Source organism: Halichoerus grypus, chromosome 1 (genome assembly GCF_964656455.1).
Source record: "Halichoerus grypus chromosome 1, mHalGry1.hap1.1, whole genome shotgun sequence".
Lineage (NCBI taxonomy): Eukaryota > Metazoa > Chordata > Mammalia > Carnivora > Phocidae > Halichoerus > Halichoerus grypus.
In genome coordinates, this window is record NC_135712.1 from 75,983,389 (window position 1) to 76,008,421 (window position 25,033).

The window sequence follows — 25,033 nt, forward strand, 5'->3', positions numbered from 1 at the left end:
TACTGACCCTTACTGAACACCTACTATTCACTCTGGTATGGCTCTGATTTGGGGACTTGTTGAGGGCTCAACTTGTAGCTATGATTGCACTCTCTGGGTGGTTTGGAGAGTCACAAAAAGGTGGAAGAGAAGCATGTGCCTCAGGTTAGTACAGGGCACGACATAAGCGATTTGCCTCGGGAACCAGACCTACTGAGTTTGGGTGTCAACCCTGCCCTTTTCCAGCTGTTACCTGGGTAAACTACTTTACTTATCTAAGCCTCAGTCTCCTCATCGACAGTAATCATTACCTAGCTCACCGGCTTTTTATTACTAAGTGAGGTCATAGAAATAAAGCCCTTAGAATCTAAATGATCAGAAGGCATTAGTTAGTGTGATGATTAACTATATGTCTCCACATGACAAGGCCATAGTGGCCAGTTGTTTAGTCAAGCACCATCTAGATGTTGCTGTAAAGATATTTTTTAGATACGATTAACATTTAAATCACTAGGCTTTGAGTAAAGAAAATGACCCTCCAAACTGTGGGTGGGCCTCATCCAATCAGTTGAAGGCCTTAAGAACAAAGATGAAAGTTTCTGGAAAAAAAGGAATTTTTCTAAAGGCTGCAAGATTTCAGACTCAAGACTACAATATCAACTCTTACCTGAGTCTCCAGCTTGCTGGCCTGCTCTACCAATTTGGGACTTGGCAGCTCCCACAATTGTATTGAGCCACTTTCTTAAAATTAATCTAGCTCTTGGTCTTGTTCTGTATCTCTGTCTCTGTCTCTAGCTAACATCATACCAAACATCTCGTCAAATGCAGAGATATATAGGGAGATAGATAAAGACAGACATAGAGAGATAGAAATAGATACAGATATATACATAGCTCCTATTAGTTCTGTTTCTGTGGAGAACCCTGACTAATATAGTTGGAATTACATTATGGAGACTAAAAGTAAAATATCATTAGTAATTTGACCTTGATTTTTGATGATGAAATTAGTGGACTGTCTCTAGTGTCTCTAATGATTATGATTACAAGGAAACCTTTCCCCAAACAGAATGCAAGCAAAGGGATAAAATAAGGGAAGAGTCATTCACTAACTTGTCAAGGTAAATTTTTATAATTCAAAGATTAGATTTTATGGCAGAAATTCCACCTTTTTTCCCCTTTTGTGAAGAGATAGAACTGCCAGGCTGGGAGCTGAGGGGAGGGCATAAGGGGGAGCTGTGCATCCACATGATAAGGCAGAGACTTAATAACAATCTTAAACCAAGGATTTTTCTGCCTGACCATCTGAAGAGCCACGTTGATCTGAAAGAGAGTTATTTGGCACCACGTCTCTATCCTCCCTCTGCTCTTGGCCCACCCTTTCTCAGAGAGCCCCTCAGCCTTTAATCATCACCATGGAAACTACACAGAGGGGAAAGCTGTCCAAGGACAGGAGAAGGGGCTTGAAAATCTCACCTAAAGCCCCCATCCCTCTCCTTGCTGCCTTGTCCATTTCTGAATACAAAATTGTATCTGCCTGCTAGAAACTCCACATATCCTGTCACCATGATTTAACTGTGACATTAAGTCAGATTCTAATAGAATCCAGGCAAGAAAAAGAGACTTCCTGAACAAATGTGAGGATCATTTGTAAATGGCAGTGTTAGCAAATTAGATATATCAGTTCTGCTTGAAATAATAATCATAAGGAATAACCCCATTTCATGTGCTTTTTTTTTAAAGATTTTAATTATTTATTTGACAGAGAGAGACAGTGAGAGCACAAGCAGGGAGAGTGGCAGGCAGAGGGAGAGGGAGAAACAGGCTCCCCACTGAGCAGGGAGCCTGATGTGAGGCTTGATCCCAGGACCCTGGGATCATGACCCGAGCCAAAGGCAGACGCTTAACCGACTGAGCCACCCAGGCGCCCCTAAAGTTGTATTTTTTTAAAGATTTTTTATTTATTTGAGAGAGAGCAAGCATGAACGCACAAGCGGGATGAGGGGCAGAGGGAGAAGCTGACTCCCTGCTGAGCAGGGAGCCCCATGTGGGGCTAAATCCCAGGACCCTGGGATCATGACCTGAGCCAAAGGTAGACGCATAACCGACTGAGCCACCCAGGCGCCCCCATTTCATGTGTTTCTTATGTACTAACTACTTTCCAAGTAATGCAACATATGAACTTGCTTAACGATCATAACATGATGAAGTATAGTTTTACTCATGTGAAAGAGAAAAAAAATCTAAGGCCCAAGTATGTTTGTTGTGTGGATATTCCAAGTTTACTCAATTAGTAACTGATAGAACTAGAGTTCAAAAGTTTGTCCTTTTAACCACTTACACCTCATTAACCTCTCAAAAACTGCAAGTAGATTCAAAGGGCGATTTCAAGCAGTTATGGTAGGTATGCACCAATGGTTTTTAGTATTGGTAACCTTCATGTTCGAACACTAAAATTCATGCTCAATTTTCACATCTGTACTCTGATCCCTCCCTCAAACCCTAAATAATTATACAACAGATTGTTTAGTTAGAAATGTGTCCATCCATTCTGCTTTTACCACCTGAGAGGCCTGAAAAGTCGGTGTTAACATGCACTGCCACTAAGGGAAAAATTTACCTCCCGATGCCTTTCTTACTCTTATAACTAGTTTCTGAGAGTCTGTCACACTGCCTCTTGGGAGTGTGTTTCTTTGCCTGCACTCTATGACCCTTAGTCTCGCCTCTACTCTCATCTCTTGGTGTATTTCTCAAACTTATTCCTGGTTCTTGGGATGGTGGCTGAGCCCAAGCATCAGCCACAAATGGACATGGAGTAAACCAGCAGACTATTTGCTCTTTTCATCCATACCTCCTTCCCTGGCAGCAACACCTCTTCGGCAGGATCTGGATTCCCCGGGCGTGGATCTTAGTGGGCAGTAGAACAGATGGAGAAAGGACAGGAAGGAGCAGGAGGGCAGTCACAGGATGGAGCACCTCACTGGAGTAGAAGCGCTGGATTTAGGATGTTTAAGCTCTAAAAGCCACTGGTCCTCAGTTGATTAGGTTCACACAGAGAACTGCCATAGGACTGTGCTTAACGGCTGTGCTCTAGGCCGAGGTGAGTAATTTGGGATCCCAGAGCTGCCATTTACCAAATATGATCCTGGGTGAGTGATTTGACGTCTCTATATCTCTGTCACCTTCACATAGGGGATAAAGCATGTAAAGTCTGAGCTCAACACCTAGTGATAATAGTATGTTACCCACAAGGGTCAGCTATTATTACTTAGAGTCATAAAGTTTTACACTTGGGTGACCTTTTAAAAGTCAATTCCTAATTTTTATTGGTAGGAAAATTGAGAGGAGAAAGGAAGTAATTTGTCTAAGGACGTAGGAGATCTTCGTACCCAACAGGCCAGGACATTTGCCATGCCATTGCCAACCTTTCTAGAAACTTCTTGGTCACCGTGCTGCTTCCACTATTTATGCTTCATATGTTAGAGGCCAATGTTTGTCAGTTGTTTTTCCTCTTAAGTCGCTGGATTTATGCTAAGCCATTATCTCACCCATCCTCTCTGAGGGAAAGACAGAAAACTAGATAGGATTAGGGAGGCCAGAGATGGGCATGGAACAGAGGGGAGTAAACAGCATCCACCACAACCTCACAAACAAGGCTGTGGGCAATGAAGTAATCAGCCTCACACAGCCCTGAAATAAACCAAAAACAAAAACACAGGACCATACTGACCACAAAATTCATACTTTCAATTCCCTGCAAACTGTAGGTTGAGAGAAACAGGTCTTCCTGCAGATGAAAAGGATCTGAGAACGAGTCTATCCATTGAACACAAATCTTGACTTCATTATTCCAATCTAAGCAACCAAGAAAAAATAATTTAAGAACAGTTTTAATTCTGAATTGACTGGAACAACACCACCACCAAAAGATTATATGATTCACATGGTAATGGTCTAGCCCTATAGCAAATTCTGAGAACCTCCTTTGAGCTAAATATTCCTGAGGAATAGACAGATCAAGTGTGATTGATAACCCCTCACCCACACCCACAGGCACCCATAGAACATCCACCTGGACCTAGAAAGAATTACTAACTTCAGGCTCAGACTCTGGGGACTCAACCTGGATGTGGTCCTGCCCTTCAAAGCTGACTGGGAGAATTCCTGGGGTCTGAGAAGACTTTCAGAAGAAGGAGAACACGCACTTGTTTTAGTCTGGCTTACGCTGAATGAAACCTCTTTATCCAGCTCATGTGGTACCTTCTTCATTGCTAGTCCCCAAATTTCCTTGCAGATCTGTCCTTTGGTCCTTTGGCTATCTGGAGATAGCCAGGTGGAAATGAGGTTGGTGGGGCTTTTGTTTGTGTGTGTGTGTGCTTTTTTTGTTGTTGTTGTTGTTACTTTTATATAGACTTTGTTTTAAGGGCAGCTTTGGGTTCACAGCAAAGTTGAGCAGAAGGTACAGAGATTCTCATGTACCACCTGCCCCCCCCCACATGCAAAGCCCACCTGTCCTTTCTCCATCAGCATCTCCCAAGTATTAGTTTGTTTGCTTGTTTTCATTCCTCTCACTCACCCTCTGAACTTTTTTTCCGTTCCTTCCTTGTTACAAACTGGCAGTTTTCACAGTAAATATGGGAACATATCTTGTTTTCTTCCTAGCATGTTTATTCTGCCTCCGATGGACTTCTGTTTTTACTAAAATCATAGAAGCATCTCCTCCCACCACACTCAAACCACACACAAAAAGCAGTTGGGAAAACATTTTAATTATTCCAAACCACAAGATCACTTCTGAGTAACTACAAAGAAGGAAGTTTTAGAAACCCATAGAGGGAAACTACAGGCTCAGCCAGACTAACACCTGAGGGGGTGGCCCCAGCCAGTCACTGCAAAACATGCAACCAGGATGCTGACTTCCTAAATCCCAGAGCAGTTCTCTTTTCTCTGGGGCAAGACTTTTTACATGCTCTCACATTTGATGAATGGTTGTCTGATAATTCATTAATAAAACACCCTTTGGGACACGGGGTGCACCCATTGGCCAGATCCCTCTGAGAAGTAATCACTGCTCTAAGACAAACTGCTGCAGGAAAGAGGCGTGTGTGTGTGTGTGTGTGTGTGTGTGTGTGTGTGTGTGAGTGTGTGTATATGTGTAGGGGTGGGGGAAGGTGGGCTGCATTTTCATAGGGATGATAGATTAAAGGGTATATATTCCGGTCGATTTGAGACGTAGTGGAAAGCAGAGTGGTCTGAAAACCAAGTATAAAGATGCTACTAACTTGCTGTGTGATCTTATGAAAACCATGTTTCCTCTCTGAGCCTCAGTTTCCTGATCTATAAAGTACAAAGATTTCTTACAACTCATGCAGAAATGTATGATTCTAGAAGAGACCATGAAGAGAAGAAGGGAACGGGAGGCAAAAGGGGGAGGGGGGAGAGATGAACAAAAGAGAGAGAAGTGTGTGGGGATGGGAGGGTGTCCTGGGGATAAATAGAAAATACCTTTTAATAAGATAGTGAAATAAAGTTGCAAATGACACCATGGGTCTTTTGAGGCCTCTATTTTTCATCGTTATGAATTTTTACTGTTTCCACATCATTTTTGGATAAGGGACGACTACGGGAGCACTGTGCAGATCTGATCCTCCCCAGGGAGTCCCCACACCTCAGGCGGGACCTTCCTGCCTAGGACTCTGCCATCGCGGGCTCCCGCGCTCCCCGCCGCTTTCCCAGCGAGCCGCTCTGAAACCACCAGGGGGCGCTGCGCGGCGGCCGGCGGGCCGGGGGCGGAGCTGCTTTAAATCGCGGCGCCCAGAGGGTTGGCGTCTCAGTCCCGGAGCCTGGCAGTAGCGCAGCTTCTCGCGTCCCGACTCCAGCGCCGACCCAGACGGGACCCAGACCCAAAGCTTCTTCGGTGGCAGCTCAGGGAGCAGGGCTCTCCGCAGTAACTTCCTCCGCGCGGCTCCGTCACTCCGGAGAGTCCCCGGTGCGCACCTGCCAACTCCGCCTTCTGCACCTGCCACCCCTGAACCAGCGCGGGCGCCCGAGCGAGCCATGGCCAACGCGGGGCTGCAGCTCTTAGGCTTCATCCTGGCCTTCCTGGGCTGGATCGGCTGCATTGTCAGCACGGCACTGCCCCAGTGGAAGATTTACTCCTACGCGGGGGACAACATCGTGACTGCCCAGGCCATTTACGAGGGGCTGTGGATGTCCTGCGTGTCGCAGAGCACCGGGCAGATTCAGTGCAAAGTCTTCGACTCCTTGCTGAATCTGAGCAGTGAGTGCCTTCCCCATCCCCACGGTCGTGAACCTGAGACCCCAGCCCCCCACCAGGGGCTCCGCTTTGGGGTAGTGGCTACCAATTGATTCTGTGGTATAATTACGTGGTTGTGAAACTTCAGTTGATCACATCTTCTGATCATGTGCTTTGTCGTGAGGAAGCGAGAGAACTGTGGTTTGGGAAAAGAGAAGCCCTGTCCTCAGCTCTGGTTTTTCCTCTAACTCGCCGGGTGACACTTTTCCTCTAGGTGTGGTTTCATCTTAAACTCCCATGACAGTGAGGTGGAGATTGAGTGGGTGAAGGCCAGCCTCCAACTTGAGCACTTAGGCTTGTCCTGGATATTGTAAGATTCTGTATAAATTGAAGAGTGGTGGGGTTTGGACAAGAAAACAGTATGCTTTGAAAAGTTTGGAGCCTGTCAGCTTTTCCAGATTCTTTAATTAACAGGGAATCCTAAAGTTTTAGGTAAATTGGGGGGGGGGGGGTAAAATCTATCTTTACTCTGAGTTTTCATAGTAAAAGTCACATTTCTACATGGAATGTCCCAACCTAGTGTCTACTACTCACACTTGAGCTTGAATCTTTTGATTTTTTTGATTTTTAAGATCCAGTAAGTATGGGGAAGCTCCTTTGCATCTTCTTCTATGACTCCTTCAAGAAGCCTCTTGAGATTCCCCTGAAGGGTTTAGCTTTCAAGCCAGGAGTCTGCAGAGGAGGCAGATTGTGTAGTGTTATTTTGGAAAGTGAAGTTTGGTGGCAGGTGGAAAGGGGTGGCAAGAAAGAAAAGTTCTAAGTAAGCTCCCCTCATAATATGAAGGAGAATGAAGGCACTGGAGAAAATGCAGCAGAGGAGACAATTGCTGAAGGCAGAGCTCAGGCAGGGAGGAGGGTAGTGAGAGAAATGGTGGGTCTTCTCCAAGCTTCCATCTTCCTTGAAGGAGTGTCTGTGTAATGGATGTCTGTTCTTCTGTCAAGTTGAATTATGTAGAGTGATATTTCTAAGGATTATAGGGAGAAGGACGATAGGATGGCCTTTTTACTTTTGTTTATTTATTTATTTTTAGGTAAAACGTTATGAGTACCTTTTTAGAAACTCATTAAATTCCCACTTACTTAGGTCATAATAATTCATGGCTGGAGTACCTTCCTTGAGATACTGTGTTAGTTGCCCTACACCTTTGACTCTCATGCCCTCAAACTAACTTGAAGAAAAGCTTACTTAGCCTTTGCCAGGATAAACAAACCTGACCACCAGCCCACCTTGTGTGCTGAGGGTGAGCCATGTTGCCATTGCTCAAGCTTCCTTCAATTGCCCTGTCCACCTCCAGCCTGTGGTTTTGTCAAAAACCATACATCTTAGAGTTATTAAATCTGTTCTGAATCTGTTTAAACAGCTTGCACACCTGTGGGATTTGGTTGGTCAATGTGCATGGTGGTTTGAGTGTTGTCACTTCAACTTTTCAAAGCTCCTGTATTAGGATCTTTTATACCAAATATAAGAAGTGTATTAAGTATACCCCTTTATATAATCATTGAATCTCCCCATGAAAAGACAAATGTGTATAAGGAAATGGTGTCAGGCATTTTGGGTATCATGTCGAGGACTTGGCAGATGGAGAAGGCTTTAAGGGAAATTCCAGAGAGGTCTCTGATTCTTCTGATCAAAACAGTTCATTTTCAATATGCTTAAATAGGTTTCCTTTTACTTCCTTAGGTGACCAAATAGAATCCATGACCAAACTGATCCATGTTGCAAATACTCCAGCAGGTCATCACTATACACGATAATGTGTTAAAATGTTTTATTTTGATTTATTCCTGGTTAATATAGCTGTTATAGTTTTTGAAGCTGTAGTAGAAGAACTAAACAATACCCGTTCCCCCATACAGATTTTAGAGATTTCTTCCTGATGATTCTTTTTAACTCCAGATCAGATTCCTCTTTTTGTTTTGGTTAAAACCAGGATTTATTCAAGGTGGAGCTGAGGCCTTTCTCTCAAAACTGATTCCCAGAAGAGGGAGCCTTGACTCATAGTGCTCTCCCAACCTGCCCATGACTCACTGGAGACCTTTGAACAGAGCCCAGGGAACCTGTCTCTGTTTCTCTGCCTGGGCAGTGGTCCTTACTCTCCTCTGATGTAGAGACCTGGGGTGGTGATTCATTGGTTGGTTTTGGTGCAGTTTTGTGATGTCTAAAAGAGAACAGAATTTCCTAGATGTAAGTAGCTTTCCTTGTAAAGGGTTGCATACCAGGGAGTGCTTGCTTTTAGCTTATAGCTTGGCTAGAAGTTTCCTGAAACTGTATCTTGCTCACTTTGCCAGTGGAGCCCACTTGGCATCTTAGAGTAGAGATACAGAAATTTATCAAGGTTTAAGGCAATGGATGTGTTAAAAGCCCTTGATCCCCTGCTCTAACTGGTGTCGGCTATGAAAAGCACATGACATTTATAAAGGGTTACAGGATGTTTAAACCAATATAGGAAATGAGATACAACAGGGCTTCTTTTAGGTGGTTCTTGCAGAACAGTTTATGAAAACGTAACCGAGAAGCTTCCCTTGGGGGGAGGGGTGATGTTACACTGTGTATCGTGGTTTTACTATGGCTGAGACAATTTCAATTCCATCCCAAGTATGAGATGCTCATTCACACTGATGACCGCTGAGAGTTGGCACATACAAAGGGCAGTGCCAGGTACTGCTCGCAGCAGACTTTTTCTGGATTAAACTGTACATCTTGCCTTCTGCTGATCCAATTCTCAAACTTTTGGCAAGCTTGCACCTGTTTTAGGTACTTAGTTAATTGTTTTTTCTTGCTTGATTTTAATAGCTAAAGCTGTCCAAAGATTGGGCTGTCCTGGGAGGTTGCATTGTGGGAGGTGCACAAGCAGAGAAGTAAGCATTTTGTAGGAATGTTGTAGGGAAAATCCAAGCACCAGACAAATGGAAGGTTAGGCTAGACTCTCTCTAAGTCTCATCTAACCTTGGGATTCTGTAATTTGTTTATAAGCTCCTCTAGCCTGTTCAGCTTGCTTTGCATGAATCCACATGTGTGTAGGTGTGCTTAATGAGTATTGGTTGTCAGTGAGGTTTCCCAGCACTCTCCCCATGATGTCAGGCTCAATCAAAGAGACGAAATCACTGACTTGGATTTTAAAGTCTTGAAAGTCTTGGAAGCAAAGGCAGAGAAGAAGGCAGCCACTTATACTTCCCCAGACTGCATGATACTGCTACATCCCAAGGGTGTTCAAGGAACCATTGGTGTTCGAATCTGTTTCATGAATTAGTTCTGACTCTTGGAATGATGGAAGTAGGAAAAAAAAAAAAAAATCCAAGCTTGAGGTCATAAGTTCTCAATTCTAACCCTTGTTTTGCACTAACTAACTATGTATATTATTGTAAGCCACTTGATTTCTCTGGGCTGAAGAGAAATAAAATAGGGCTTATTTTATAAGCCTTACTTATAAAATAGTGCAGAATAAGAGGAATGGGGAGATGAACCGACGGTTCATTCATCCACTCAACAAACGTAAGCTGGGCCCTATTCTTGCTCCCAGGGATGCAACTAAGATAATTTATAAGGTGCCAATGTGGATTCCTTCCAGTGTCAACATTCTCTGTTACTAACTGCCATGATGGAAAACAAAGAAGAAGTGGCATAGTTTAGGTTTCCTTGATTGGAGTGATGAGTAAGTGGTAATATAGAAGCATAAATTTAATCATGAGGCAATTTCTCTAAGGAACAAACAAAAAAGAGCAAAACTACTCAGGACATCCTGAAAAGTGGTAAGTCCTGCCTCATCCCAGACCACTTCAGTTACTGAGTGGGGTGGTATATTGAGGTCATACCCAGTGGCCACCAGCTTACACACCAATAAAATAGAAATCCTAACAATGAGAACTCCTAAGAAACTTTGACCTTGAGTACAAGTGAAAAAGCCAGGGGAGTATAGTTGTGTGACAGTCTGTGATGAGCTCATTTAACTACAGAGAAGAGAACATTTTTGTTCCAGTCACCTGATGGTCAGTTCATTTACTTGTCTAATACTTATTAAGCAACCACTCATGCAAAGGGGTACTACATGAGGATGCAGATTTAATTAAAATCAGCTTTGTTTGATGCATACTATATAGGGTAATAATATAGCAGTATGGCCGGTAAGTAGCATAAACAATGTCAGGTATTTGTAGGAGATTCTGCTGTTTGTATAGTGAGACTTTTACAAACCTTTAGAAAAAAAAAAATTGACATACTTGTCTTTCTACACTGATGTTGACTAACCCAACTGTAGTAGATCAGTAACTCCTCACTCATCTCTTGTCTTGTAAGTAGAGGTCTTTGTAAGTATTTTTTCAAATTATACTTTCAGGTTGAAGGTGGTGAGAACTCCTTAGGGGGTCTTTAATCTCAAGATTATCAGTCTTCCTAAATGTAATTAAAAGACTGCCTCCTCTATCTACTGCTGAATAATGATGGGAAACAATAGTGTAACTTTTTGAATGTTTGCTAACTATTTTCTCCACAGACCACTTTAGTCAGTGATAATAATATTGTAGCGGTATCTCCAAATTTAAAGAGCCAGGAAAGGAACGTATTTGCATTTTGAATTGATCCAATTAGACCAGCTCAGAGTTAATAATTCAAGGCTGTCCTGTATCTCTCTGGTCCAAAATGTTATTTTGTGGCTTTCAAGTGTTTCTCAACTTCTATACCCTGCTGATCATTATTCCACCAGGAGAAAAACTTTATCTCGGAAGCTCATTCAATGCAGAATTTTAAAATCTTGAAAATAAAAAAAAAAAAATCAAGTTAAGCAAAAAGTATGATTTGTTCCCTCCTTGTATAAATTTCTGGCTTTTAGTGATTGAAACTAAGTTTGGCTTTTATATAGCAAAATTTTATTATCTCCAGGCTCACTAGGGAGGCATTTCTCAGTAGTATATCAAAGCTTAAGCTAACCACAAGAGAATAAGTATATTTCCCTATCATATTAGTGCAATTTTGAAAAAAAAATAAAAATATGTGCTAATTTGAATGAATTGAACACAGATTGAATAATCCATGTGGCATGCCAGGTACTGTTCTTAGTGTTTTGGATTGAAAAATATCTGGCCCAAGACATCAACGAGCTCACAATTACATATTTTAGATCTCTGACTTAAAAGCCTTCCATAAGACCTTAATTTGAAGGATTCATCTGGTTCCAGCTTAAAACTGTACAATTTAGATTCTATCTCCAGGTAAAACCCTCATAACTTGTAACACAACACTTGCTTACTTTGACTTTGTTATCCATTGTTACATATGCCTGACTAGTGAATTTTCATGTTGTTATGATTCTCACAGTTTTTTTTTTAACATCCCCCCCTACTCCTACTTATCACTATAGTTAAGAATTCATCCAACTGTCTCCAGTGGAGCAAGATGAGATTTTTGTGTTTGATGCCCATCCAGTATTGTAAAATACAGAGAAATTTTGTAAATCAATGGATGCCAAGAGGTAGATGAGAAATATTGCTTTGCAGAATAATGCTCTTGCTTGGGGCGCCTGGGTGGCTCTGTCGGTTAAGCGGCTGCCTTCAGCTTGGGTCATGAGCCCAGGGTTCTGGAATTGAGCCCTGAACTGGGCTCCTTGCACAGCAGGGAGCCTGCTTCTCCCTCTCCCTGCCGTTCCCCCTGCTTATGCTCTCTCTCTCTCTGACAAATAAATAAATAAAATCTTTAAAAAAAATAATGCTCTTGCTTTGTCAGATTTTTAAAAATGAGACATGATCCGCTGCTCTAGATGGCTTATATGATTCCTAAGGATTTTTCCCCCATTTCCTCCGTTATTTTTTGTGCATTATGCAAATAAGTCATGATTCTGTAAAGAAAGAAAAGATAGGGGGTTTTGTTAGTGAACAGAACAAAATATCTGCCTTGTCCCCCCTTAGAAGCTTTGTGAAAGAGGTGGAAAGAATAAAATGGGTATGGCATGAGTCATGTGTGCTTTCCTAGAGAACTTGAAGGGGAAAAACTCAGAGATGAAAACCATGAATGTTAGATCAGCCCAGGTGAGCCCTGGAGTAGTTTATCTGTGTGTGCTCCCTGCCTGGGTGGTTTTATGCAAGTCTGACTCATGAGACTGAGAGGCCTGGTAGACTCCTCGTGAAGAATACCTTGTGATCCAAGTGCTCAGACCTGCTGGGCTGGTGGCCTGCTGTTTTTACGTGAAGTGCAGATCAGAATGATTATTATAGGAGCTGGGTCAGGTTGGGGGCCCTACAACTCAAACAAAGTGGAAAACTTGGAGAAAGATCAGAGATTAATAATAAAGGTGATTAATAAAGGTTGGAAAACTGAGTGTTTATGAGAAAAACAGCAGAAGTGGCTGAGAGATGTGGAAGGCTATATGTATTTGAAGGGTTAGCATAGGAAGAATATTTACTAATTGTGCTCTCTCTACTGAAGGTAAAAATCTTGTCACCCCTTCTTTAAAACCCTACAATGACTTCTGATTACACTTGGAATAAACACCTTACTCTAGCTTGCAAAGCCCTGCAGGATCTAAGCTTTCTGACCACCACGCTAAACGCACCTCATTTTGTCATATTCCGTCATCCTCCAGTAGAGTGACCAGCTGTCCCCATTTGTTCAGGATTCAGGTCCTTCTTAGGAGGTGGGACCTGTAGTTTTAAAACCAAGACAGTGCCAGGTAAACAGATGGACAGTCATCCTATCCTCCTGGCATGTGGATTATCTTTGTGATTTTTAGTATTTCTCCTTCCAGCATTCTTTTGCCTGAAATGCCTTTCTTCTGAGTGGCATTTAGGACCAGATCTGATATTTGTGTTGTGTATAAGAACTTAATTATTTTACTTTTCAATTTCCTGTCATGTAATGATTGTCTTGGCAAAAACTCTTCGTAAATCAGAAGGAAGGACATGCCATAACAGTGGATTCCTTGGTACTTTCCTCTTCTGGCCACAGTATTGTTTGTGATCCAAGCAAGAAGCTTTACACTAATATTATAAGCAGCTTCAGTTCCTGGGAAACCCGCGGCCCATGGAACATGTGTTTTGATTCAGCAATTCTTTATGCTGGAATCTTATGAGAAGTGTGTGGGTAGGGTGCATGTGTGCCCCAGGTGTTTACAAGGAGCTGGTTATGGAAGGCGAGTGTCTCCATTTTGCTGTTTACTTAAATCAAGTAAAAATGTATCTTGGCTTCCAAAATAGCTCTCAAATACAGTAAAAAAAAAAAAATACTTTTGATTCTTCTTAGAAAGAGGTTATTGTCATTTTAGCAGAGATTGGTTATGGCAAGGGTATAAATATTAACAAATTAAAATTGAATGTTTTAGAAATCTCTAGAGTTAGTAATGATTGGTAATGTAAGTTTTCAACCCTGAGCATCATAAGACTGAGCTTAGGTATCAATTTGATAGTGAGATACAGAACCTTTCCATCATGTCAGCCACTTTTAAAGACCATCAAGAAGTAAATTGTTCCAGCTTCCTGGTTAGAGATATCATCATTCACACTTTACATAATAGAAACTTGATCCCAAAGAATAATAAGTAGCTTACCCAAGATAGCATGGTTTGTTACAATGTAAATACTATTTATACATGGAAAAATAATTGTTACATGTAAACACTGTCAATAAGATAATGATCTTTACCTGAAGGAGGAAATAAATCTAGAATTAATCAAACTCATTAACCAGAGTAGTTTCGGCTCATTTTTCTTTAAATCTGTGCCTTTATACCACAATGATAGTGTCATGTTTTTATTCTTTAAGAAACATACTGGCATAATCTCCTGAAGCTGACTATATCGTGATTTAGTACACCAATGACAATAACAGGAAATGAGAAAATTAGTGGAATCTTGAGAAATACTACATTAAATTATTGTCTGCTATTTTACAACATGACAATTTAATAGTTTTGAACACTGGTGATATCTCTGAATATGAAACTACCTTGTTCCAAAGTAACATCTCAAAGGTTATTTTGTTTTGTTCTAAGAAAATGGCATTTATATCCCCCACCCCGAGGCCAGTCACTGGGGATACAAATGTTACTTATCCAGCCGTGATAATCTTTGAGAAATTCATTACTTATCTTCCAAATTCACCTGTTTTTTTCTGCAGCTTGATGACTGGAGTATAAAGCTGTTGACTATTACCAAAGTATATTGTAAGCCATTTTAATTATAAATGGCTTAACATTAAGGATAATACATATGATTGTTATTTCAGAATCAAAATACTCTGTTAGTGAGGATTAAAGATGTATTAGTTCTGCTAAACCTATTCAACCAGATCATTAATTATTTTTCCAGAGGATTTGAAGTTCATATTGAAAACATAAATTGTGAGAGCTGGAGGGCTTCTTACTCATCATGCAGCCAGGCGTTTGTTTCTCTGGAGTGGAAATTGTGTTGGTTACCTGCAGAAACATCATCGGAACTGGGGTCTTGTGACTCCTAGTTCATTGTTATCTTTCCCATACATTATTGAAATATACGTGGCCTTCAATCATTCTTCTTCTCTTGTTGGCCTAGGCACGATTTTTACATGTTCTAAAACGTTCTCCACCAGGTACTTTGCAAGCCACCCGCGCTTTGATGGTGATTGGCATCCTGCTGGGACTTATAGCCATCTTTGTGGCCACAATTGGCATGAAGTGTATGAAGTGCTTGGAAGACGATGAGGTGCAGAAGATGCGGATGGCTGTCATTGGGGGAGTGATATTTCTTATTGCAGGTAAGAGAGGCCCTGCCTCCTTCACCTCACTAATCTGTCTCTGGTACGGGTAAAGACCTAGGTTTGAGTTTCCTTAGATTTTGTTGGATTTGTTGCGCTTGGGTTGATTTTTTCAGTTCCTTTAAAATCTTGAAGACATAAAAACCTTAAGTCTAATTGACTTTCACATTCTCAAGTAGGATCCAAATGGAAATTTGAGATCTGTGTTCATGGTGGGCAGGTCTATTCATTGAGGTTCCAGGTGTCAGCTGATTTGCTAGAAGCAGTCTCCCAGGTGAAGAGAGATATTTTTTATTTAGCAAGCATTTGGGAACAATTCTGTAAGATTCAAAAAATTTCTGGAGTGTCTCCATAGACATTATGTGGCAAAGATGGGGAGTTATGACAGAGAACATAAAGAATGTGTGAATCAAACAGGTCTATGGGGAATGGATGGAACTGGGATTCTTGGAGAAAAATGAGGACAGCATTCCAGACAGACAGATCTGATTCCACATAAACAGGATGTACTATAGACAAGTGAAAAGAAAGGCCAAATGGAGTGGAGGTAGAGGTTGGAATGGCAGGAAATTAGGTTAGATGAGTTAAGAAAGAGAAAACCTTGATAAAGGAATGAAGTTATGTTTTCCATGGAAAATACATACATGTTTGTTGCTTCATTCAAGTGTTGATTGAGGAGTTACATATGTGACCTTTGAGAAAATGAGTACCAGGAAAAGACATGGATAGTTCCATTATGAAACCCTATTATAAGGACTATATTAAATAAGGTAGTGTGTATGTGTGCAGACAAAATAGTATGTGTGTGTAAACACATAAAATAATAGACTACTATATACATTATATATAACATATATGCAGTATATGGTGTATGCAGCCTATTGTTTTTGAAAATGAGACCAGTGATACAATCTACCATTGGGAAGAGCTAGAATTAGAATTTCTTTTCTCATTTTCTCTTTGGAAAAAGACTTGCTAGGAGCCTTTAGCCCAGCATCATATGTGGACTTAACCAATAATGAAGGAAGAGAGTCTGGCTTTGCTGGAGATTTGGTTAAAGGGATCAGTCTTTCAGTTTATTCAAATTAGCTCCTGTCAGAAAAAGCACGAATGGCATTTTATTCCCAATAGTTTGATCCCAAAGGCTGTGAATAAACATACTGCATAGCACCCTTCCTTTGCTTGCCTTCTTGTAACTCCTGTAAATGACTGCAGCACCCCCACGTCCCTTTCAGGGACTTCCTAGGGAGTAAGGGTGGCAAGTTCCAGCACATTCTTATGGTGTATCTGAGCAGCCAAAAGCAATAGTGTTTTCTGTCAAGTATTAGAGGCAATTAGATTGGACCAGTTTTTTTGGGGGGGTGGGGGAGGGAAAGAGGAAGTAGCATGGAAATATTTAATCTGTTTATATTGATGGTTTTGTATAATTACTATACAAAGAAGTTATTTAATTTCCTTGGATAAGAAATATTGAGATATTTTACACTTCTTATAAATGATAGAAGTAATTATGTTGACTAGTTTCTGTGGTATTACTGAAATATGAAATCTGTGGGAAATTGAGAGGTTGCTGTGCAAATTGATCTGGTGGGGCCCCTCACCACATCTCCAGGCAGTACGTCGCATGTCTGGCCAGGGGGGCAGTAGGATTTGGGGGGTCTGGTCCACACTGAGACAGGTCCTGCTCTTCCCTGCTATCTAGTTGTTTACTTCCCTTCTGGTCCTGCAGAAATGTAAATTTTGAATTTTGGTCAAGAAAAATGTAGAAGGGTTTACATCTTCCCTTTTGTAAGTGACTCTGTGTATACTAATAAGGACACTGGTTTTATTAAAAGTAGTTTAGTACACTGATGTGTAACAATATCTTTGAAGGAGCTCTTATTGACATCAACCTGTTGAATTGTTTTGGAAAAAAGCATTATGTGTGCCCGTGACCTTGGACTCTAAGTGAATAAGGTGACGTGAAGAGTATAAACCATGCCCAGCTTCAACCTAATATTTTTGTCTGTCTTAATAGAATATTTGGAATAAATCATGTCTGAATCTCTAATCTCCCTAAGTTAAAATTGTCTGAATTGAAACTGACTAAATTAAAAATGTCAACACTATTGATGGGATTTAATTCTTGTAAAATGCTTATAAATTTAATGTGCTGTATATTTATACTTATTGTTCCATAGTGATTAACCATCTTTTGTTTCGAATTTCTGTAGGTCTGGCTGTTTTAGTTGCCACAGCATGGTATGGCAATAAAATTGTTCAAGAATTTTATGACCCCATGACCCCAGTCAATGCCAGGTAATGCTATTCATGCATAAAACTATTTTATTATTTATTTCTCAAAGAAAATACCCTATTTATCTCCTACAAAGTTCAGCTAGTGCCATAACTTCTCGGATTTGCTTTGTAGAACTTTGTGAAATTTTAGTCAAACTTGAAAATAATCTGAAAGGCCTGTGACTCATGTTAAAATGAGTTTGATAATTGCTTTAACAGCCTATATTGATGACAAAATGCACTTAAAAGTAGAAAATTCTCAATCTCTGTACTTTCCAACTGTATACTGGACCTTTTTCCTGGTTCATTTTTTTAAATATCAATAAAGATGTTAACATACTTAAAATTTCCTTTTTGAGGTATGTCCCAATACTTCCAACACTTAATTAAGTGATTTTTTTTGTAACTTAACACACGGTTTATGATTGATTGGAAAAAAATAATACTACTCTAGGGGTTAATGAATATAACTTCATTCCCAATAGTTTAATTTTATTTAGGAAAACATAATTTTACTTATTTATGAAAAAAACAAGTTGAGATGCCACTTTGAAATTTTATGTTCCATCACAACTATAAAATTGGCTTTGCTAAAGTCATTTTTATTTATATTGTGAGTTGTAGAAATAAAAGAGCTGATTCTGGGCTCTCATGTAACAACACTCTTTGATCAGGGTCAAGGCTCTTTGTCTCACTGTGTTCACATCATTAAAGCCTAACAACTTCATTCAGAGTCAGGACGTTAAGGCATAATTATTGTTTGTTGAGTGCTGGCATGAATGGATGCAGAATCTCCGTGGCCAGAGAGATAAGGTGTGCTTCTCTTCATATAATCACCCACACTAGGAAAACATATACTACAGTGATTGTGATCGTGTTGGAGCCTTAGATCTATAAGACTTGCAACGTAGGGACAGTAACTGCAAGAGGTCAATAGGCTAATTTTTTACCAGTAAAAATTATCAAGTGAAAGCACTTTATAAATTGCTTGGTACTGTTTATGTGTTATTTACATTGTCTCTCATGATCCTGAAAGCAATCCAGTGAGGCAGGTGGGATTATCTTGCTTTAAGAGAAGCAGAAATTTAAGGTTGGGAGGTGAAGTTACTAGCCAAGAGTGCAGCAGTAGAGAGTTTGCATCAGGACTCAAGGCTAGGCCTGCTCCGCCCTATTGTCTGCCATCATTCACAGAGCCTCTCCCCAGAAGTTTGGCTCCATACACTGTATCAGCTTAATCTAGAATGGTCCATGGATTGTTTAGAAGTCTTTTTTTACGAAACCATACATTTCTGATTTCCGTGTACCTAGGATCAACTATTGAAAATTCTAATAGTCTCCATCACTTGCCAGCAATTTTCTTTATAGGATATGGTTGCTACTTGGCAATAGCATAATTGTTAAGTTTTAGCCTGGGAATCATGGTCCAAACCCAGCTTCTAAAATACAGAAACATGTTTCACAAGTCTCCTGCATGTGGTAAAGTCTTTGGAAATATTTGTGTGATTACCCTGGTGTTGCGGGCCATATGGTCTGAGTTACTATTGCAAAGTGTCTACAACTGCAACGTAAACATTCTGGTATGTCTGTGTTCATGAACCTTAGAGTACTTCCCCCAGGGGATCAGAGGGGATTTTTTTTTCCCAGTGGAAAAAAAATATAATGAATATGATATTGATTTCCTTCCTTAATTATATTACAAAAGTCCCCAATGATTCATTGATGAAACAAATGCGTTGTCTTTTCAGGTATGAATTTGGTCAGGCTCTCTTCACTGGGTGGGCTGCGGCTTCTCTCTGCCTTCTGGGAGGTGCCCTACTTTGCTGCTCCTGTCCCCGAAAAACAACATCTTACCCAACACCACGGCCCTATCCAAAACCTGCACCTTCCAGTGGGAAAGACTACGTGTGACACAGAAGCAAAAGGAGACAACACTGTTGAAACAAATAGAAAATGGACATTGAAATACTGTCATTGACATTAGGACCTTAGACTTTTGACTATTGGAGTCTGAACTGTGGTATTGCAAAAAACAACAACAACAAACAAATGCAAAAAAAAAAAAAAAAACATATTTTTTTAAAATATGCTTTGCTAAAAATGGCTTAGTCTTATTTTATCTCCTTTCCTCAATAGGGGAGGGAAGCCTTTTCCGTTTTTATTACTGCTTCCCACTGAGTAATCATCTCAAATGTGGGGAGAGGGGGCCCCTTAAATATATATATAGATATGTACATATATATGTTTTTCTATAAAAAGCTAGATAGCAAAAGCTCTTATCATTATGTTGGTACCAGTATACTTAAAATATATCTAAAAAAAAGAAAAATATATTTAATTCTATATTGATTAAGAAAGTTTATTTGGTATATTTTCCTCTTCTATATGGACACATGTATAATAGGTGGAATTTCATTTTCCCTCTTTCATGAGCTTTTAGTGTCTTTGACAAAAGACCTAATCTGCTTTACCAAGTATGAACTTTTTCAGTTCTTCACATGTGCCCTTTTCATGTGCTTCTTTGATAGTATTTTGATTATGATCTTATAGCCTGTGCTTTCATCATCCTTTGTGCCTTCTTTTTTAAGAGGCTGAGCTTAAATCTTGAATCTGATAACACATTTCATATGCCTAAAATAAAATTCCTAGAGTCAGGAAGAATCTCTTACAAATCAGAACTTTGGGAGCATGTCTTTCTGCAAGACCAGATGATATATTCCTGTTGACCTTCCCACATGATTTCTGTACTCTGACCTACAACGCTCTTGTTTGCTTTGAAAATATTTATCTGATTCAGTTGCTGTATGCTGCTTTCACAAGTGTTGTAACACAACTGTATTGATTGAATTTTTAAGCTACTTATTCACAGTTGTATATCCCCTCAAACTATCCTTTTCTCCCTCTCAATTGTATTGTTTTCTCATATGTAATTATCGTATAGTTTACCTCTTTCTAGAGAAAAAATGGCTCATATATCTGTTTGTCTGAATGAAGTACTAGACTTCCTGTAGTGATAATCTGATGACAGATATTCTCTCTCTAGCTGTAAGCAAGTCACTTAATCTTTCTCCTCTTTTCCCATCTGTCAAAATGAGATAATGATACTTAACCAGCTAGTAGAGGCAGTGTGAGTATTAATTAGTTGATATTATGCTCATTCTTTGAACATGAACTATGCCTAAGTAGTGTTTTTATTTGTTCAGTTGGCTGTTAAGTCACTGAATCAAGCCTATGCACACGTTTTTATATCGGTCAGCACCCTCCTTTCTTCATGGCCCATTTCCTTTCTATGAGCTGTGTCTAAGATGCTTTTGGTTCTCTGTTCCATTTTAACAATTGCTCTTAGTTTTCCGGTCTAAGAAATTGCTCCTTCACTTGAGCAAGATGATGTAATGGAAAGGTGTTGGCTTTGGTGTCTGGAGACCTGATTGGAGTCTTGGTGCTATCAATTACTGTGTGAGTTTGGGCAAGGCACTTGCAATGCCCTAGATTTAGTGCCTCATCTGTAAAAAGGTGATTGTAATTCCTGACCTGCCTACCTCACAGGGCTGTTGTGGGGATCCAGTAAGATGGGATACATGTAAATGTGGTTTTATAAGGTAAAAAAAAATATATATATATACTGTACTGGGGAAAGAATTAAGGATTTAAATGCATTGGTTTTTGGATTGCTTTTCAAATTCCTGAAAAGAGAGAAATTCTAAGAAATGGGTTTCTTGCCTTAATCTCTCACATGATGGGACACTAAAGTGAAATTCTGCTTACTAAATGAAAAAGATTCTAAGGAAGTCTTCGATTTCTTCAGTCAATATGGCCTGGTGCTTTTTGTGGCTAGGCTTTTCTCCTTTCAGTAATGCAGACTTGACTTAGGACAAGTTTGCAGATGTAATGGGTAAAACAGAAGCGTAAGCATCAGCAAAGCCAAAGTACGAAAGATTTTTTTGAATTATAATCATTTGCAAGGGTGTACAAGGTGAGTTTCTGTTAAGTGATGTTATCAGAGGTGTTGCTATTAGCTGGCAGCACTGCTCAAACAGGTAGTTTGGGAATAGTAATTCATAGTGAAACCACATTGGGGGGGTTATCCGAAGGACCGTATCGTATGAAGTTATGAACCAATAAAGTTTAGTATGTCTCCCAAACCTGAAACTCTATGTTCTTAGAAGGTATAATTCAAAGAGCCTTTGCTACATACACAGGGTCTAATAATGTCTGAGTGTAAATGCGTGGTGGTTACTGCTTGCTAAACTCTACAGAGAAATTGATAATCCAAAATGGCCAACAGAATTGGTACACCAGAATTTATCCAATTTTGATGTTTTTGTACTCTGCTTCTGTGCCTGAAAACAGACAAATAGATATTTTGGAGTTTTGTAATGGGAATTTGTATAAAGCATTACTCTTTTTCAGTAAATTGTGTTTTTTTAATAAAAAAAAATCCTTAGCTTGTTTTTCTAATTATTTATTTCAAGATCACCATGCTTGGAAGATGATATGGTTTGGGGTAGTATCTGACTCACTGTTCCTGGGAAAGCACTATTGTGCCTCTGGGCCATGCGTCAAGTAGTTGTGTGGCTCTGCCCACTTGAATGTCCTATTTCTCTCAAACTGAGTTTCTTCCTCATCAAGGCTGGTGATAGAGGAGAATGCCAAGAGAAGTTACTTTATTTTCCTCATCCACAAACAGAGGATATGCTACAAAGAATGACTAAATGGTAAAATAGCCAGCTGGAAAGTATTGTCCAAGTTTAAGGTGGTTGTGTTCCTCAGAAGGTGGAAGAGTGACGGATGGTAGGCTAGAAATCCATTATCGTTTTTGTAATGATTATTATCAAAACTACCTCTGAGGAAAGCAAGTGATGAAACACATTCACTCATTATCTGAAAATATCAATAATAGATAAAGCCTTAATTGTAACCTCTCCCTGGGCAATTTTCTTATTAAAGAGATAGGCTTGTCAACAAATGATTGCAGCTGTGTGTGGAATTTCAGACATCAGCAGGTTGGGTGAGAGACTAAGGCCAGTTTGATCTGAACTAATTAAGCAAATCAGAATCCCCACTCTTTCTGCAGAATTTAAATCTCTGGGGGTGGGGTCCAGGCCCATGATGTTTGAGAGGAAATAAAATGCCTAGGTGTTCGTGACAAGAACTCTTAAGGGAAAAGCCTGGATTGTAAATCATACCAAGTAGACATCCACTTCTGTGTGAGCTCATCCTTGTTGGATGCCATTATTCTGCGAACCATGCTGTTTCCACTTTCCTCATGTAGCACTTCCCATGTGGATGTGTGCCCCGGGTTCAGGGAAAACTCCATGCCATTTTTATATTCCCCATCTTTAAGCTTGTAGCTAATCCTAATAAAATCTGGTAGTGAATTCTTTCCCTTCTTGCATGTAGCAGAGGGGTAAGATTTCCCAGCACCCTTCTTTCCCACCCCAGACACGCTGCATGTGCCCCCAGCCTGCCCTAAAATCTCTACAATTAGCTGGTACCATGGAAACTGATAGAAGTCATTACAGATTCTAGGGTGATGTGGAGACAGCTTGTTGACTTGAATGTGAAAACCAAAACTCAAAAAATTTCAGGAGGAAAAAAAACAGGAGAACCGAGGCTTTAACATTAATTACAGAATTTTTTTTATTAAATAAAACAAAAGCAAGCAATTTTCAAAAAAGGATATATACAACTCCATCAAAATGAAGAACTTCTGTTCATCAAGAACATAATAGGGACATACAAAGACAGTCCATAATTAGGAGGAGTATTCATATCACCACACAGCATATAATAAACAAAAATTTAATATCCAGAATATAAAAAGAACACCAATAAATCAATTTAAAATATGCAACTCAATAGAAAAATAAGCAAAGTTCATAAAAAGGCGTTTCACAAAAGATGAATGATGTAAGGTCATTAAGATATGAAAATATGCCCAACTTCATTAATAACTTTAATAATAAAACCTTATCAATAAAATTAGTGAGATGAAAATTTAGACAATAGGCATAATTTAAGAAGTCTGATAATATAGATGTGAAAGGGGATGTGGATAAATGGTGGTGGGTCTCTCAATTGGTCCAACAAAGTTTGAAATATTGCTATATTATAAATTTAAACATCCAAACTCACATAAAAATGCACTACTGGAGAAACTCTTACATATATACTGGGACACATGAACACAAAAGACCACCATAGTAACTATAACAGCAAGAAAACTAGAATACTTTCAACTGTTCATTGATGAGAGAATAATAAATTGTAGTGCATTCATACGATGGAATATCTTATAGCAGTGAAAATGAATAAAGTACAGCTATACATAAAATAAATTATTTTATTCAATGACTATGTTATTTAGAAATGTAATTTTGAGTGATAAGAAAAAAAAACAAGTCCCACAGGGACACACTGCGCATAATACCATCTTTATAAAACGCAAACTAAGTAATATATTGTTAAGACATATAGACGTAAGAGATAAAACTATGGAAAAAGAAAAGCATGGGAATGATAAACACAAGATTCATCACAGTGTTACCCATGGAAGAAGACAAGTGGTGGGATAGGTGAAGAACTTAGAGGCATATGGATGTTGTTGGCTATGTTCTAGTCCTGGGTTAGGCAGAGGGTTTACAGGTATTCATTATATATAATTATTATTCTTTAAAACTTGCGTATGTTATATATTCTTTTGTTTGTATCCAATAGTATATTAGAAAAGACAATGAAGAAATATGTTATTAAACAAAGAAATGTCAGTAGGCTTTCATTTTATGTCTCATTGGATAGAATGGTGTTCCCCTGGCCACATTCCATAGCAAGTTGGGAAGTTGAGTTGCACAGATAAGCGCACAGCTGCCCATCAATATGAGATTTTGCTTGCCTTGTTAGTTATATCACCTCAGCCAACTTACTAATGTGTCTCAGCCTCAGTAATAATTTGTATGTGACTTAACCCACAGAGTTTTAGTAGAAATCAAATGACATTATTTATGTGAATGTCCTTTATACACCAAAAACACTGAACAAATATAAGGAATTATGGTTCTCAGGAATAATTCTCTTCGTAAAATGAAAGCCATTACCTTGACAATTTCAAGTGCACAGTTGATTGGATAGGGTCTTTTCTCTGATTTCATATATTAACCTACCTCTGTGTCTGCCTTCCAGAATAATACATGGACTCAGAGAGTCCCATATTACAAAATTAAAAAGCCAGGTTACCATTTCAGGCACATTTCCAGATGATATGACTTTAAAAAGTTGATAAAACATAAAATGCTCATATAATAAAAATGTCACTTTACTATTTTACTTCTTCATGAGATGTTGGAAGGGAAGCAATTTTGCTGAAATGTTATCAGTGAAACTATCTTCTCCTCAATTTAGTGCTTACTCTGTGCCAAATCCTGATCCAAACAGAAAGTATAGAGATGAGTAAAACATAGTCTTTGCCTCAGGGCCACCTTTTTTGCAAAAACCCAGAATGACACCATTCTCAAGATGGTCTATATGAATGATGTTCCCCTAGAGGTTGTGCAGGGATAGCCCAGAAGCCCACACCAAGGACCTCAAAAACAGAAATCATGAGAAAAATAAAAGTAAATCAATGAGGATACAAATCAGGTTGTGAGAAAAACCTTGAATGACCACTAATAATCAGAGAAAGACAATTAATTTCCTATTCTTCAGAGTGGTAAGTCTTAAGACCTAGAAATACCAGTGTTGGCTAGGATATA

General features: G+C 39.5%; 1 protein-coding gene across 1 annotated transcript; it reads left to right on the plus strand.

Annotated features, from left to right (window-relative positions):
* The first annotated feature begins 5,812 nt into the window (after nucleotides 1-5,812).
* CLDN1 (claudin 1) lies at nucleotides 5,813-21,735 on the plus strand. The gene is made up of 4 exons (XM_036107945.2): nucleotides 5,813-6,259; nucleotides 14,847-15,011; nucleotides 17,225-17,309; nucleotides 19,034-21,735. The coding sequence occupies exons 1-4, from the start codon at nucleotides 6,037-6,039 to the stop codon at nucleotides 19,194-19,196; spliced, it is 636 nt and encodes a 211-aa protein (XP_035963838.1). The 5' UTR covers nucleotides 5,813-6,036; the 3' UTR covers nucleotides 19,197-21,735.
* Nucleotides 21,736-25,033: the final 3,298 nt, after the last annotated feature.